At 45.9% G+C, this 17701-nt stretch overlaps 1 protein-coding gene across 9 annotated transcripts in view; it reads left to right on the top strand.

Moving 5' to 3' along the window:
• LOC124008799 (neurexin-2-like) overlaps positions 1-17701 on the top strand; it is a 1096959-nt gene that overhangs the window by 532684 nt on the left and 546574 nt on the right. For 7 of the 9 annotated variants that reach the window (XM_046320364.1, XM_046320362.1, XM_046320358.1 and 4 more), the window contains 4 exons: positions 1486-1924; positions 3754-4137; positions 6423-6626; positions 9424-9450. In XM_046320364.1, coding sequence (XP_046176320.1) covers positions 1486-1924; positions 3754-4137; positions 6423-6626; positions 9424-9450 — 1054 coding nt within the window. The remainder of the gene's footprint in view (positions 1-1485; positions 1925-3753; positions 4138-6422; positions 6627-9423; positions 9451-17701) is intronic. The other 2 variants (XM_046320366.1, XM_046320360.1) reach the window with 1 other exon arrangement.

Here is a 17701-nt window from a genome sequence, read left to right as displayed (position 1 = left end):
GCAGTGATACAAGTGGAGCTATGGAGGAAAGGGGAAGCAGAGAAGTTTGCAGCTTTTGCAGAGCCGCTTGTATTAAATGTTGAAATGAGAGAAGTGAGTTGAGGCATTCCCCAGTTCTCATGTTTAAAGCCATTTCGGTAAACCGTGAGAGTTCAGCTGGTCCATTTTTGTTGCGGGCTTTGCAGTACCTCGGCACTAACTTGAGAGGAAAAATGAAATGGGATGTACTGGGAATGGCAATCTTTCTAACGCTACCCTAGAAGAACTACTTTCAGGGCCTGGTGTCTGCGTGCGCCCCTGCATATCTGCCACACTTCTGTTTGTGACTGTGTGTGTGTGTGTGTGTGTGTGTGTGTGTGTGTGTGTGTGTGTGTGTGTGTGTGTGTGTGTGTGTGTGTGTGTGTGTGTGTGTGTGTGTGTGTGTGTGTGTGTGTGTGTGTGTGTGTGTGTGTGTGTGTGTGTGTGTGTGTGTGTGTGTGTGTGTGTGTGTGTGTGTGTGTGTGCTCACCGGGCCAAGAACCAACTTTGCTTCTGTGTTCTCACCCTCCGTCTAAAAGTGGCGTTCTCACACACTTGCGGTGGTTTCACAGTGTGCCACCTTTCCAGGGCGGCTAACACCATTCCTCCGATGACAGCCGTCACGGCAGTGTATGGACCTGTCAGATAAAGCTGCAGGAAAAGACAGCTTAATAAACTCTGGATATATATATATATATATTATGAATGCGCATACAAGAGTGCAGACATGTATTTTTTTTAGCTTTAAGTCTGACAGGAACATTTTGTATTAGTCTGTAGGAGTCTACTACATTATCCCCCTTCTTTATTCCCTTCATCCTGCGCCTTGATATCACCCAGAGTGTCGTTGTGAATAATTGCGTTTACTAAACTGTGAATCCCACACTCACACAAACAAACGCTGCGCTTCTTCTAAAGTCTATGGTTCAGTCATTTGAAAGTTATAGTCACTCTGTAGCATAATTGGATATCGAGACGCTAAATCCAATGTGAAGGGAGTTTTGAATGGCGAGGAAGTGTAACCGGAACACATTGTGTTTCAGAGAAAGCCGAGGACGGCTCGACGGCATCGCTATTCAAAGGAGCAGCTTGTCGTATATATTCATTTTTATTCACATTCAAAGTGCCTGACGCATTTGTCTATGTACAAAACCCATCGATATACAAAGTAGACAGCTAGCCTTTGCATGCATCATTTCTCTTTCCCAAACTCATGTGGTGTCTACGATTGTTAAAACAGCCTATAGAATGTGAACATTGACCGACACATTGACTTAGACATTAGCTCATTAGCTTAAATATTTTTGCACCTGAGCTCCTAGAGTGTGTGCCTCTCCTTTATATATATATTTTTTTGAAAGTGTCTATGATTGCCAACACGGCCCACAGAATGTGAACATGAACCTAAACGCTAGCTGGCCGTACTAAAATCAAAATGCCTCTACCGCCTTCCCTCTCTCCCTATAGGTGGTGTATAAGAATAACGACTTCAAGCTAGAACTCTCCCGGCTGGCCATCGAGCGGGACCCTAAGATCAGCCTGAACGGAGACCTCGTCTTCCGCTGTGAGGACGTGGCCGCCCTGGACCCCGTCACCTTTGAGTCCCCCGAGTCCTTCATCGCCCTGCCCAAGTGGAACACCAAGAAAACAGGCTCCATCTCCTTCGACTTCCGCACCACAGAACCCAGCGGCCTGCTGCTGTTCAGCCACGGGCGACCCCAGGGTCCTAAAGAGCAGAAGCCGGGTCGAGACATGAAGTCAGACTATTTTGCTATGGAGCTGCTGGACGGCTTCCTATACCTACTCATGGACATGGGGTCGGGGAGTATCAAGCTGAAGACCAGTAATAAGAAGGTGAACGACGGGGAGTGGTGCCATGTGGACTTCCAGAGGGAAGGGAGGAAAGGTGAACGTATGAACACGAAGCAGTGTGACAATACCTTCCTAATGTTATGGTTCTGAAGGAGTCTAATGTACACACCTGTAGACTATTGCGTATATAGAGAGCTGTGTATATTCTACACGGGAGGTGCTGGGCGGAGAACGGCTGGCTGGAATGGAATGGTGTCAAACACATGGAAACCACGTTTGAGGTTTTTGATGCCATTCCATTCATTCTGTTCCAGCCGTTACAGGGGAGCCCGTCCTTCCCAATTAAGGTGGCACCAGCCTCCTGTGCTTCTGAAGTACTTTATTTCTTTGGAGTACACGTGTACAGGCTTTGAATATTCATTTTCCTTCATCTACCTTTTCTAATGATGATCTTCCTGCCCTTCATCCCTGCCTAAAAGCCTTCTCCTACACACCTCTCCACCCCCTCCTCCCGCCTCTCTCTGTCCTGTCGTACCCATTTCTTCTCATACCGTCCCCTGAGGGGTCTGCATGATGCATGCATGCTTTCACGTAGGCACTTATGGTTTTGTGTGTGTGTGTGTGTGTGTGTGTGTGTGTGTGTGTGTGTGTGTGTGTGTGTGTGTGTGTGTGTGTGTGTGTGTGTGTGTGTGTGTGTGTGTGTGTGTGTGTGTGTGTGTGTGTGTGTGTGTGTGTGTGTGCGCGCGTTTGCATGCGCACATGCGTGTGTTGCGCTACTATAGGGAGTCTCTCTGAGCACACTCCTGCCCCTCCTGTAATTGCATTTTAATAGACAATTAAGAGTGAGTCGTAAATCATAGCCGGGCGCCACGAGAAGAACCTGGGTCTCATCCACTCTCGTCTATGCTGCATTTTGCTGGGTTGTTCCCCCTCCACTCAACCGATTATAGCCACAACACAGACACACAAGACCATACAAAAGCACTCTCATTCAACATCCACTCAACCACAGACACAGACACACACACACACACACACACACACACACACACACACACACACACACAAGACCATACAAAAGCACTCTCATTCAACATCCACTCAACCACAGACACACACACACACACACACACACACACACACACACACACACACACACACACACACACACACACACACACACACACACACACACACACACACACACACACACACACACACACACACACACACACACAAGACCATACAAAAGCACTCTCATTCAACATCCACTCAACCACAGACACAGACACACACACGCGCGCACACGCACACGCACACACACACACAATCCCATGCGCTCAATCACACTTGCCCACAAACACAAGAGTACCAACATGTAAACACACTTACTAAACACACATTATCTCGCCTAATGCTTCAATTACATTCACACATACCACAGGTGCCCGGTGGCGCCGCAATAGGGGCGGACGGGCTCATAGTAATGTTTGGAATGGAATTAATGGAATGGAATTGAACACATGAAACACGTGGTTTTACAGGTGTTTGATACCATTCCATTCACTCCATTCCAGCCATTGTTATGAGCCGTCCTCCCCTCAGCAGCCTCCTGTGACACACACGTGCAGTACACAGTCAGGGCGGGGGAGGAACTGATTACATGTAGTCAGTTGCATGGAATCTGATTACAACAAAAAACTGTAATCGGTTGCGTTACCAGCAAAAGAATTGTAATCGGATTACCGATACATTTTGAAAAACTTTACGATTACTTCTTGGATTACTTTTCATTTCAGAAAGGATGTTTGCGGAGAAAATACCGTACGGCACCTTTCTGTTTCCTCGGTGGCATTCAATTAAGAACTGTACACATGTGACATGCCGTGTGTATAACCCTCCTCTCTCCGCCTCCACTCCCAGGCTCCATCTCGGTGAACAGCCGCAGCATCCCCTTCAACTCCAACGAGGGCAGTGAGATTCTGGACCTGGACAGCGACATGTTCCTGGGGGGTCTCCCCGAGACCCGCTCTGACCTGGTGCTGCCCCCCGAGGTCTGGACCGCCTTGCTCAACTACGGCTACGTGGGCTGCGTCCGCGACCTCTTCATCGACGGCAAGAGCCGCGACGTGCGCCGCCTGGCCGAGATCCAGAGCTCCCCGGGCGTCAGCAGCTTCTGCACCCGCGAGCTTCAGAAGAGGTGCAGCAGCACCCCCTGTGGGAACGGAGGCCTGTGTAAAGAGGGATGGAACCGCTACATCTGCGACTGCACCGGCACCGGTTACCTGGGCAGCAACTGTGAACTCGGTGAGGAGAAACAGGGAGACTGGAGAAGTGGAGGAGTGGGAAACAAGTGGTGGTCAAAACAGGATGAGGACGTTTGGGTAGCAGGCTGCGGAGATTAAGTCATGTTTGGTTTCATGCTTACAAGTGTTATTATAGCCAGCGAGTTAAACCTAATCATAATAGACTTTAGATAGTACGAGTACATGGACGTCATCCTGTGCTACTCTGAAGCCTCAACCAGCTGCAGTGTGGTAAAAGGACATTTGAAGGAGCAATGCACTCGAGGATGGGTGGCTTTTGGGAAGCTAGCTGACTGAACTGCTGGGAGGTTGGGTGAGGTTTGGGGAGCTCGGTTGAGCGACGATGCTTACTGTCACCATCTGGGCTTGTCACACATCCAGGTGGTGCAAGGCTGCTCTCTCTCTGTCTGTCTGTTTGGGGGGTGGTGCAACCTGCTAGCGGCTATGCATGTCTGATCCATTCTAATTCGCTGTAGGCTGTTTGTTGTGTAATAGCACCAAAGGAACCGTTGAGGTGAAATGAATGCACAGTATAGGGATGTTGTGTTGTAGGCCTGACAAAGGTAATGGCACAATAGAACATTGGCATTGAAATCAAGGCAGTGGAGGAAGTGAAGGATCTACGAGTCATGGGACAGTTTAGGAAGTGAAGGATTTAAGTGTAATGGGACAGTTTAGGAAGTGAGGGATCTACATGTAATGGACAGTTTAGGAAGTGAAGGATCTACGTGTAATGGACAGTTTAGGAAGTGAAGGATCTACGTGTAATGGACAGTTTCGGAAGTGAAGGATCTACGTGTAATGGACAGTTTCGGAAGTGAAGGTTCTACGTGTAATGGACAGTTTAGGAAGTGAAGGATCTACGTATAATGGACAGTTTCGGAAGTGAAGGATCTACGTGTAATGGACAGTTTAGGAAGTGAAGGATCTACGTGTAATGGACAGTTTCGGAAGTGAAGGATCTACGTGTAATGGACAGTTTAGGAAGTGAAGGATCTACGTGTAATGGACAGTTTAGGAAGTGAAGGATCTACGTGTAATGGACAGTTTCGGAAGTGAAGGATCTACGTGTAATGGACAGTTTAGGAAGTGAAGGATCTACGTGTAATGGACAGTTTAGGAAGTGAAGGATCTACGTGTAATGGACAGTTTAGGAAGTGAAGGATCTACGTGTAATGGACAGTTTAGGAAGTGAAGGATCTACGTGTAATGGACAGTTTCGGAAGTGAAGGGCAGTTTAGTGTAATGTTTCTGTTTCTTAAATGGGGCCATCTGTGTTTTTGTAGCGCTTCCTTGCCATCTAGTGTGGCAATGTAATACTGCAAGGGTGTGAAAGAGAGTTATGCTTCGTTGTCACACGTCTGGCATTTTACGTGACACATTTGAGTCATTCTTATCCAGAGCAATGAGGTTTAAGTGCCTTGCTCAAGGGCACGGCGGCGGATTTTTTTCACCTATTCGGCTCGAGGATTTGAACCAATGACCTGTCGTTTACTGACCCAACGCTCTGACCAGAGTGGCCTAACACAATATGTGTGTATGAGTAGTGTGGGACTTGGTCTAATGTTTAATGTTTCTGTTTCTCAAATGGGCCGGCTGTGTTTCTCGTGCTGCTTCCCTGCCATCTAGTGTGGCTATCGAATACTGCAAGGCCGTGAAAGAGAGTTATGCTTGGCTGTCACAAGTTTGACCACAGTGTCTTAACTCAATATGTGTGTATGAGTAGTGTGGGACTTTGTCTTCAATAGTCCAGTGAGATTGGAAACTAACCTTCTAAACCTTTTCATTTAACAGCAAGTAGTTGTTTTCCAAAAAGCAATATGCTATCTGTTCAAGTTGATTTCAGTGGCCTAACCAGTAGCAGCATACAGTATTTGGTTTGTGCTCCCAACCATATGCATCTAAAATAAAAGGCAAGTACCCAGCCATGGTGAATCAGCTGAGCCCATGGCAACATGTGTTGACCCATATACACAGCCCTCCTTAGGCAACTCTTCAGAAGTGATCTAGTCAGCTGCAGGGGGTGCATGCGTTGTTTCTCTGACCGGGCCCAGGATGACGTCAACGCATCTACAATAACTCTTCTATTGTTTGTGTTGGACCTGGTTCCTCTAGTTTCTCTTCAAAGAAAAGACGCTTTGCTGAACTTGGATGTCCTCTCCCGTGCTGGGTGTCAGTGTCTGTTGGGTCATCTAATGCTGTATGTCTGGTCTCTGTTCTCCTGTTAATGTATGTGTGTGTGTGTGTCTGTCCCCCCCCCCCCCATTACTTCCACCCCTCGTACAGAGGCAACGGTGCTGAGCTACGACGGCAGCATGTACCTGAAGATCATCATCCCGGGGACCATGCACACCGAGGCAGAGGACGTGGCGCTGCGGTTCATGTCCCAACGGGCATTCGGTCTCCTCGTGGCCACCACCTCCAAAGAGTCCGCTGACACCCTGAGGCTAGAGTTGGACGGTGGCAGGGTCAAGCTGACTGTCAACCTAGGTAACCCATGGCAACCCCACCATGACCTCGGAAACCCCATTCTCGTACCCTTCCGTCAAGCTCCATCTCCACCCCCTAAACATGAGCCTTTGTCTGTTAATGCAAGCCCGTCTCCGGTCTCTGCCTCCCTGGGTAGATCTACTCCTGTACCCCCTCTGCTTCCGCATGGTTCTGTTTCTCCCATGGTCCCTGTGGAGAGACCTCTAGCCTGAAGATAAAGGGGTTTGGTTGTTCACAGTCTTCCAGTAGGGGGTGCTATAGAGAATGGTAAAGCCAGAGCCGTTATGGTCCATAGACTACTCTGACATCATTCTAGATGAGTAGAACAAATATAGAGACTGGAAGGCAGTGATACAGAAACATATTACCCTACAGCACTAAGCCTTTGTCCGTAGTTTGGACTCCTGGCAGACTGTTGCGACCTATGGCACTGATAACGGTGTCTGCCACTTGAAGGGAGAGAGTTCACAGTAGGAGTAGGGGAGAAACAAGGCCCAGGTGCACCCTGGGATACAGGAGTGTGGGCCACCGACTTAGAGACACGAGGATGGTTCCTCCAATAATGCCACACCGTATCCATTCTATTCATCTTGTTTTCTCTCTCTCTCTTTCTGACTCTTTCTCCATTTCTCTATCACACTCTCAAAGTTTCTGTCTCTCTCGCTCTCTCCCTCACTCTCGCTCGCTCTCTCATCTCTCACTTGGCCAAGGCTCAGACGATGGAACTTTTCATCCCTTCAATGGCCTGTATGTCTGCGGCCCTCGGATCAAACAGTCAGAGAGACCGGCTCACAGCCCAGTGTTGTCCCACAGCGACACACACACACACGCACACACGCACGCACACACACACACACACACACACACACACACACACACACACACACACACACACACACACACACACACACACACACACACACACACACACACACACACACACGCACACGCACACGCACACGCACACGCACACACACACACGTTCTGTGATGTAGCTGACTCTGCCTTTGCCATGCTGCTCAGCCCTGCGCCAGAGGACCGACACACAGACCCAAGTCCACCTTGGCCCAGAACAATCAGCCCCAGCCAAACACATCGTTTATCTTAGCTAATGAGGCTAAATGCTAATCCATAGCGCTAATGTGTCCAAATGAGCCAGATGATAGTTTACCGAACATCCTTCCCTAGGTCCTCCTCTTAATTTCTGCCTAGATCGCTCCCTCACTTCTCCGAATCAGACCATACTCAGAGGTGTCATATCCACATCAACATTTATATTAATTGCTAGTTTAGAGGAAATCAATTTTTGTCTCAGTTGGAGGTGGAATTTGTTTTAGAACCGGAGGAGGACTGCTTACCATATTCCCCAAGATAATTAAAAGATGAGTTCATTGATCAATTTGAAACAGTGTACAGGGACACTGCATGATCGGATGATCAATATACAATTAGTTGGTTCAATTGATCATTCTGCAGTCTGTGACGTCGGCACACACGTGTAAATAGTAATGCATGTTTTCCTTTCGTTCAAACTCCATCACAATCACATTGACCGCACTCACACAAGCTGTGGGCAATCTAATTTCTCATTAGGTGATGTTGTCATTGAGGAATGACAAATGACCTTTTAATGTCAGTATCAGACACAGAATCCCAATAACAGTGAGCCTGGTCCATGGCTGTTTGAGTCCACTATTCTGTAGCGGTTGACAGCTCGAGACCACGCCTCAGCCACAGCCACATGCACACGCAGCCTGTCACCACCAGGGGGCAGAAGAGAATACTAACTCGACAATGGAGCTCCACCATTTTACCATGTGCGGTCAAAAGACATGCATTTCAGAGAAAGCTGTTGTAGAATAAAGCTAGAGTTAGTGCTTGTATAGCATATTCTAGCATATCTAGAATATTATAGCATATCCTGATATAGGTGTGTGTGCACTTGGCTTACTGTGACTGGGGTGTGCAGATCACCCTTTCCTAATATTGCTGCTGTTGGTTTCCATACCTGAGGGGCTACAAAAGGCAAGCTGTTTCTAACCCACCATCACATTGTTGGCACTCGGTTAACCCATTTCTGATTTTAAAAAAGCCACTGTAGGGAATAGGAATAACGAAACACACTTAACAATCGCCGACTCTCGCTTGGACTAACACGCCAGTGACTGAAATGGTGAATTGACTCTGTCTCTCTCCATCTACTGACCCAATGCGCTTCGATCGACGACGACTTATCTGTACGCCATGTCCACTGTTTCCACGTTCGGTCGCGCCCACGATGTCATCACACGTGGAATTGATGACCTTGCTGTACGCGCTCCACACGTCATCTTTGTCTATCTAGCACGAGAGAACAAGAGTCGGGATTACTTGAAAAACGCACGTTTCTCATCCTCCGCTTATTGAATGGGCTTGGTTCCCTGGCCATCAAGTGCCGCCAAGTAGACCTACAGCTCCAGAGCTTCGTTGTACCAATGATTGGGTGAATATCTTGCCTTCTGTAGCGCATTGGGACTGGGTGGGTTTTGAATGGTGGCTGCAGGGACTGAGGGAGGGATGGGGGGATGATAGGGGTGCTGATGACGGAGGTGTGGAAAAGGAAAAGGGTGATCCTGACTCGTAGCTCTGTCCCCGGATGGTGGTCCCTAGCGAAATGCCTGGTTGTCTGCAGAATGTACCTTGAAGGATGTAAAATGTTATTATCTCTCTCTCTCTCTCTCTCTTTTTCTTTTCTTCTCCTTTCTCTCCTGTCTCTTTATTTGATTTGACCTCACCATCTCGCTCTCTCTCCCGCCAGATTGTATCAGGATAGACTGTAACCTCAGTAAGTGGTTTATTATATGCATTTCTAAGACTTATATCACTGTTCTACTGATTGTGCCACTGTCTTCTGTATGATGTTCCCCCCCATAAAATGCTGCCGTTCCCCTCACGTCATACAAGTGAACACTCTATCACTATCTCTCTCTCTCTCTTAGCCATCTCTCTCTCTTAGCCATCTCCCTCTCTTAGCCATCTCCTCTCTTAGCCATCTCTCTCTCTTTGCCATCTCTCTCTCTTAGCCATCTCCCTCTCTTAGCCATCTCTCTCTCTTAGCCATCTCTCTCTCTTTGCCATCTCTCTCTCTTTGCCATCTCTCTCTCTTAGCCATCTCTCTCTCTTAGCCATCTCCCTCTCTTAGCCATCTCCCTCTCTTTACCATCTCTCTCTCTTTACCGTCTCTCTCTCTTAGCCATCTCTCTCTCTCTTAGCCATCTCTCTCTCTTTGCCATCTCTCTCTTTGCCATCTCTCTCTCTTAGCCATCTCATCTCTCTCTTAGCCATCTCTCTCTCTTAGCCATCTCTCTCTTAGCCATCTCTCTCTCTCCATCTCTCTTAGCCATCTCTCTCTCTTAGCCATCTCTCTCTCTTTGCCATCTCTCTCTCTTAGCCATCTCCTCTCTTAGCCATCTCTCTCTTAGCCATCTCTCTCTTAGCTCTCTCTCTCTTAGCCATCTCTCTCTTAGCCATCTCTCTCTCTTAGCCATCTCTCTCTCTTTGCCATCTCTCTCTTTTGCCATCTCTCTCTCTTAGCCATCTCTCTCTTAGCCATCTCTCTCTCTTAGCCATCTCTCTCTCTTAGCCATCTCTCTCTCTCTTAGCCATCTCTCTCTCTCTTAGCCATCTCTCTCTTAGCCATCTCTCTCTCTTATCCATCTCTCTCTCTCTTAGCCATCTCTCTCTCTCTTAGCCATCTCTCTCGGATCATTTAGGCTTTTTAATCAGCTCTCGGTCTTATCATTCTGTCCTGTTTATTTCCGCCTCTGAGACGACACTAGGATTTTCCTTTTCCATTCCGTGATGCACTTCTCTTCTCAATCCCCTCTCCCATTTCCTTCTTTCAGTTATAGTTCCCCCGTTGTTGTCCTTTAGTCCGTCAGTCTCCTTCTATTCCCTCCTGCTCGTCTCAGCAACAGCTTTTTGTAGGCAAATCTCTATCCTTTCCATTTCCGCCCAACAGCATGTCACTTTCTCTGCTCACACCACTCCGACACCGGTGAATTCACCCCTACGATTGAGGGTCCGTATGACTGTGCAGGTGTTAGTTCTCGCCCATAGCCGACTGAACACGCAGGTGAAGCTCCTCTGTTTTGGGGGACATTGGGTGCAGCCAAAATGGCATCCTATATTTCCCTATAGTGCACTGCATTTGACCAGGGCCCATAGGGCTAGCTAACAGTGAATAGGGTGCCATTTCAGACACAGCCGTTGTGTTCAGACAGGCTGTGGTAGCCCTTGCCAACCCAGTCCTTGGCGACCAGTCCTTTTACATATTTGGTGTATACTAACACCAGCACACCTGATTCAAATGAACAGGGGCCATGCTGAGCAGTTTACTTGTTTTTAGGTGTGCTGGTGTTAGTTTACATCATGTGACACGGCTGGTGGGTTGTATGGTAACCTCCATTGAGGGCACTGCCCTCTAGGACAAAACATAGACACATTTATGAGAACAAACGAATGCATTTCAGCGCAGGCTGAGAGAACGACAGCAAACTGTCACTATATAAATGTCAACAGACGAGGTAAGTGCAGCCCTAACTATGTCAAAGGAGAGACCTGCTTGGTGCGTTTGTTGTGCGCGTCTGACTGTCATTGAGTGCACAAATGTATTCCTTTTCTTCTTCTTTTTAAGTATCTGTATGTATCTGTATTTTTTTATGTGCTACAATCATTCCACATACGCAGAGCATAGCTATATTCATGCCATCTCTACAAGCATACTGGCAGAGTCAGGACATGATGAATAGTGTCATTCACTCTATTATCGCTGCTGGCGTGACGCACACTGAAATCATCCCTGCTCGGGTTTGAACACGACATGCAACCAACCCAACACTAGATGTCCCCATAACACATGAAGTCGACTGTAGCTCTGAAAGAGGATTGAGAAGAAGTGTTAGTTCTATTCCAGCAGAGGGCACAACACACACAGACACACACACACACACACACACACACACACACACACACACACACACACACACACACACACACACACACACACACACACACACACACACACACACACACACACACACACACACACACACACACACACACACACACATAGCCGTCTCTCAATAATAAGGGAATGGCTTATTTATGATGAATGATGTTTTTGGGAAGAGTTCTGGAGAGGAATGGTAGTACAGTAATTTGATAGAACACAGAAAGGACTATCCAGGTTATTCTTCCCTAAGACGTCGAAGAAGTTGATCGGGCCCATGGAAGCTCTACTCGTTCTCCTTACCTCAGATTCAGTCGTATTTCTGCTGTATGGCACGCGTTCTAATCATATAGCCTGTATGCCAATTACTCCTTATGTGAATCAAATTCTGCCCTTAGTCATGTCCTGTAACCCACTGCGTCCCAAATGGCACCCATATTCCCTATGCTGCACTACTTTTGACCAGAGCCCTGAATGAAATAGGGTGCCATGTTGGATGTAGGCAGTACAGTATGTGTCAATTGCTCCCTATGGGAATTGTGGTCATTCTAACCCTTAGTCATATCTGGTAACCCACTGAAGCTGCGTTTACACAGGCAGCCCAATTATGATCTTTTAGCCAATTCTAGGCAAAAGATCTGATCTAATTGGTTAAAAGACCGATTAGTGACAAAAGAAAATGGACGTTAGTGTGTTTTAACAGGAGGTGAATGAGAGTTAGCCTGTCGGCCAGCCAGGTTAGGTCAGCGGTTAAACTGCTGTACCAGTACGGAGGGTGATATTTCACCACCTCACAGCACTCTGGGATGACATGTATCGTGACACATGGTGAGTGTCACGTTCGATGTATGGAGGAGACCAAGGCGCAGCGGGAGATGGATACATCTTATTTTAATGAAGACGAAGAAACACTTAAACAAACTACAAAAACAACAAAACGAACGCGAAGCTAAATATAGTGCTGACACGGGCAACTAACACATATATCACCCATGTCACACCCTGACCTAACCAAAATAATAAAGAAAACAAAGAATACTAAGGTCAGGGCGTGACAGTGAGCAATGTGGCGCTCTCAAGACCCTCTGTAAATGTCACGCCCTTTGGTCTATGCACGCACACACACACACACACACACACACACACACACACACACACACACACACACACACACACACACACACACACACACACACACACACACACACACACACACACACACACACACACACACACACACATTCACTGTAGAGCATAGGCACATGCGCACATATACACACACTGAAGAGAGACGTTTACACGCGCACACACACATACAGGGACACACACACAGACACACACACGCGCACACACACATACAGGGACACACACAGGGGCACAGGAACTTATAGACTCTGTATCTGTCAGTGCGTGTGTGTTGCCCTGCGCTGAGCTCTGAGTCATGACTCCGCATTCCCCTACATCCCACAGTATCACACAGAGGGCGTCAGCGCCATAGCACGGTGATGGAGGGACAGATACTAGCATGGGTATTGAAAAACAAGTATTGTATACAATCTAGGCTGAATAGGTAAAGGTGTGAACACTAAACAACATTTTTAAATGCTACATGTAAAGTGTTGATCCCATGTTTCGTGAGCTGAAATGCAATATCATTTCTCAAACATGTTGTTCACAAATTTGTTTACATCCCTGTTAGTGAGCATTTCTCCTTTGCCATCCACTTGACAGGTGTGGCTGATCAGGAAGCCGTTTAAACAGCAAGATCATTACACAGGTGCACATTGTCCTGGAGACAACAAAAGACCACTCTAAAATGTGCAGTTTTGTCCGGCAACACAATGCCACAGATGTCTCAGTCACTCAATCAAATGTATTTATAAAGCCCTTCGTACATCGGCCGATGTCACAAAGTGCTGTACAGAAACCCAGCCTAGAACCCCAAAACAGCAAGCAATGCAGGTGTAGAAGCACGGTGGCTAGGAAAAACTCCCTAGAAAGGCCAGAACCTAGGAAGAAACCTAGAGAGGAACCAGGCTATGATGGCACTTCTGGCTGTGCCGGGTGGAGATTATAACAGAACATGACCAAGATGTTCAAACGGTCATAGATGACCAGCAGGGTCAAATAATAATAATCACAGTGGTTGTCAAGGGTGCAACAGGTCAGCACCTCAGGAGTAAATGTCAGTTGGCTTTTCATAGCCGATCATTCAGAGTATCCCTACCGCTCCTGGTGTCTCTAGAGAGTTGAAAACAGCGAGTCTGGGACAGGTAGCACATCCGGTGAACAGGTCAGGGTTCCATAGCCGCAGACAGAACAGTTGAAACTCAAGTTTTGAGAGAACGTGCAATTGGCATGCCTACTGCAGGAATGTCGGCCAGAGCTGTTGACAGGGAACTGAATGTTAATTTCTTTACCATAAGCCGCCTACAACATTATTTGTGAAAATTTTGCAGCACGTGTTCTGTCTTCTGGAGATGAATGTACTTTGGTGCGTAAAGTGCAAATCAATCCCAGAACAACAGCAAAGGACCTTGTGAAGATGCTGGAGGAAACAGGTACAAAAGTATCTATATCCACAGAAAAATGAGTCCTATATTGACATAACCTGAAAGGCTGCTCAGCAAGGAAGAAGCCACTGCTCCAAAACAGCCATAAAAAAGCTAGACTACGGTTTGCAACTGCACATGGGGACAAAGATCGTACTTTTTGGAGAAATGTTCTCTGGTCTGATGAAGCAAAAATATAACAGTTTGGCCATAATGACCATCGTTATGTTTGGAGGAAAAAGGGGGGGCTTGCAAGCCGAAGAACACCATCCCAACCGTGAAGCACGGGGGTTTAAGCATCATGTTGTGGGGGTGCTTTGCTGCAGGAGGAACTGGTGCACTTCACAGAATAGATGGCATCATGATGTAGGAGAATTCTGTGGGTATATTGAAGCAACATCTCAAGACATCAGTCAGGAAGTTAAAGCTTGGTCGCAAATGAGTCTTACAAATGGACAACGAACCCAAGCATACTTCCAAAGTTGTGGCAAAATGGCTTAAGGACAACAAAGTCAAGGTATTGGAGTGGCCATCACAAAGCCCTGGCCTTAAACCTATAGAAAATGTGTGAGCAAAACTGAAAAAGCGTGTGCGAGCAAGGAGGCCTACAAACCAAACTCAGTTACACCAGCTCTGTCAGGAGGAATGGGCCACAATTCACCCAACTTATTGTGGGAAGTTACCCGAAACATTTGACCCAAGTGAAACAAGTTAAAGGCAATGCTATCAAATACTAATTGAGTGTATGTAAACTTCTGACCCACTGGGAATGTGATGAAAGAAATGAAATCTGAAATAAATAATTCTCTCTACTATCATTCTGACATTTCACATTCTTAAAATAAAGTGGTGATCCTAAGACAGGGAATTTTTACGAGGATAAAATGTCAGGAATTGTGAAAAACTGAGTTTAAATGTATTTGGCTAAGGTGTATGTAAACTTCTGACAACTGTAAGTATGTATTCTTATAAATGGCATGTAGCAGTACAAAGGGAGGCATTTAAAGTTATACAGATGTGCATGTGGAAGTATTTTATGATTGGCTGTTATGGTAGTAGTCCACACTACAGTACAGTTCATTTGAAGTTTGGACATGTGTTGACATTGGCACGGCATAATAGTTTTATTTCACCCAATGCTCTGATGAAATTCAGTTCTCTTTTAAGGCAATTTAACGCTTGAGTGACGGTCCGAGCTTAATTCAATGTCCTCATCTTCTCTGAACTCTCTTCAGGGCCAAACTCGTTGCAAGCAGCCTTCTGTAGAAAATGATGGCTGTTTTTAGGACAGTTGTCTTTGTTTTTGCACCCATTGCAATCAGATGCACTCTTTATGAAATGAACATAACACCAACAATTATACCAACACTGTATGTCCAATTTTTACTGTAGATTTCTGTACCGTTCTCCAAGATATACAATGTACAGAGAGACACGTCAAAAGATGGGTGCGCTGTGCTACTGTCGGGACCTGAGCTGTAACATGTCTAAAACATTAGTAAGACATGTTTTGAAGATGTTCTCAAATATCAATGTGTCCTCATAGTCTCTTCATTTTCGTTTTCACACATTTTCTGCTCCCTGCATGTTTAAATGCGAAATGAACCAAATGCCTCTTAAAATGTTAAACAGAAATGACCTAATAAAGTAGTGCTTTGAAGCATCAACTTCAAAGGAATACATAATCAGAGCATTTTCCTAACTAGAGCTGAAATGGAATGAGCTTGGGTATGCTGTGGATGTGTGTGTGTGTGTGTGTGTGTGTGTGTGTGTGTGTGTGTGTGTGTGTGTGTGTGTGTGTGTGTGTGTGTGTGTGTGTGTGTGTGTGTGTGTGTGTGTGTGTGTGTGTGTGTGTGTGTGTGTGTGTGTGTGTGTGTGTGTGTGTGTGTGTGTGTGTGTGTGTGTGTGTGTGCGCGCACATCGGTGTGTGTGTGTATACGTGCTTTGCTTGCCTGCATGTTTGTGTCATAGCCATCTTTATAGTAGCTTTTGCAATCGGGTTAACTTCAGTGTCACTTTTCTCCTTTTTATTTTGAAGACGTACATTCTGATATTGCTATTCCCTGCCATTGAAAAGCGGATCTATGAATTGCTTCTACACTGTAGCTTACATTCAGTTTCTTAGTGTTCGGCAGTATTTTGGCAGTGAATCACCCTATGCACTAATGAAATGTTCCTACGTGTGCCTAGGTGATACACGGCAGCCATTTTGTGCTGAGGCACTAGTCAGACATCAATGTGCTGCGCAGCCGAGGCCAAACACCTTCCTTATGGAGACGTCTGGCTTTAACAGAGACATTATTGTGAGCTGTTGATATCATCTGTTTATAGATGTTTTGTAGATTTATATCACTTTAATAAAAAATAGCAGTTTGAGAGTGTTTTGTGAGGCATCACTAGCTATGTTTCCATTAACTTGTGCAGGGATTTTTGTTGTTGTTGTCGACATTTAGAAAGTTTGAGTGGATAAATAAATGCGATAATTGCCTGCTAGGGTGGATTTCCATTTCACTATATTGTGTCGTTCAAAACGTGCTGGACATGACGACGTCACACCTAAAAAAAACATTTTTTCTTAAAAACCTATACTGTCCAATAAAAATGTAGTGGTTGAAGTGTTTCCATTAACCATTTAGGCAAATTGCGCATTAATACATTGTCGACAGACAGCTATCTGTTTCATGTCTTACAGTAGGTAGCCCGTAAAAGCCAGCATGGATAGAATGCAATAATTGACAAATATTTGCCATATTCTAATAATTCTCATGTCCGTGCCATGGTGAAACTCTTGTAGATCGGAAATAATTGGATGGTGAAACTTGCCAGCCAACCAGAAAAGCAAGGCGAAGCAATTCAGGCAATCCTTGTCCTGCAAAGAAACATTTTTACAGAAAGTAAAAAAATATATATTTAGCAAGCAATAGGCATTTAGAATTAAATGTGGAGTGGACCTTTATAGTTTCATGACAAAAATGATTCCACAATCATAATTTATTCCCAAACCGTTTCCAAAATCTTACAAAAGAAATAGCCACCCCTGTCGAATGGATTTTAAAAAATGTTGTCGATGGTCAGAAAATGTTTCCTATGTCTGCCGTTTCCAATACACGTCGCGTATTTTTTGTTGTTGTTGCGACATTGCTTTTGTCGAATAAACCTGAGTGAACGGAACCCTGCCTAATGTAACTTTTTCAAAATGCCCTTTTCGAAGCTACTCCAGTAGTAAGGGAAAACTAGTCTCCAGTGAAGTGACCAATACTCAGTGTCCAAATGGACGTTATGCCCAGTTGCCCATAAGTAAAGGGTCACGTGGAGAGTCAAAACCAAGTCTAAAAGGGGGCCAGTCTGTAGAATGACGCATAATAAGACCAGAAGACTGACTGTGACCTAATTATTTATTTTTTGTACCTTGTGTACCCGCCTCAGTGTTCTTCCTGTCTGGAAATGTTCCTCCATTGTGTCTCTGTCAGACCCATTACCTCACACTATTCACCCAAAACAGAGAGCAACAGAGAGATGGGGTTAGGAGGTGA

The sequence above is a fragment of the Oncorhynchus gorbuscha genome, linkage group LG21, assembly GCF_021184085.1.
Source record: "Oncorhynchus gorbuscha isolate QuinsamMale2020 ecotype Even-year linkage group LG21, OgorEven_v1.0, whole genome shotgun sequence".
In the NCBI taxonomy this organism is placed as follows: Eukaryota; Metazoa; Chordata; class Actinopteri; order Salmoniformes; family Salmonidae; genus Oncorhynchus; species Oncorhynchus gorbuscha.
The sequence above is the reverse complement of the archived record's forward strand: the minus strand, read 5'-3'. Positions and strand labels throughout refer to the sequence as shown.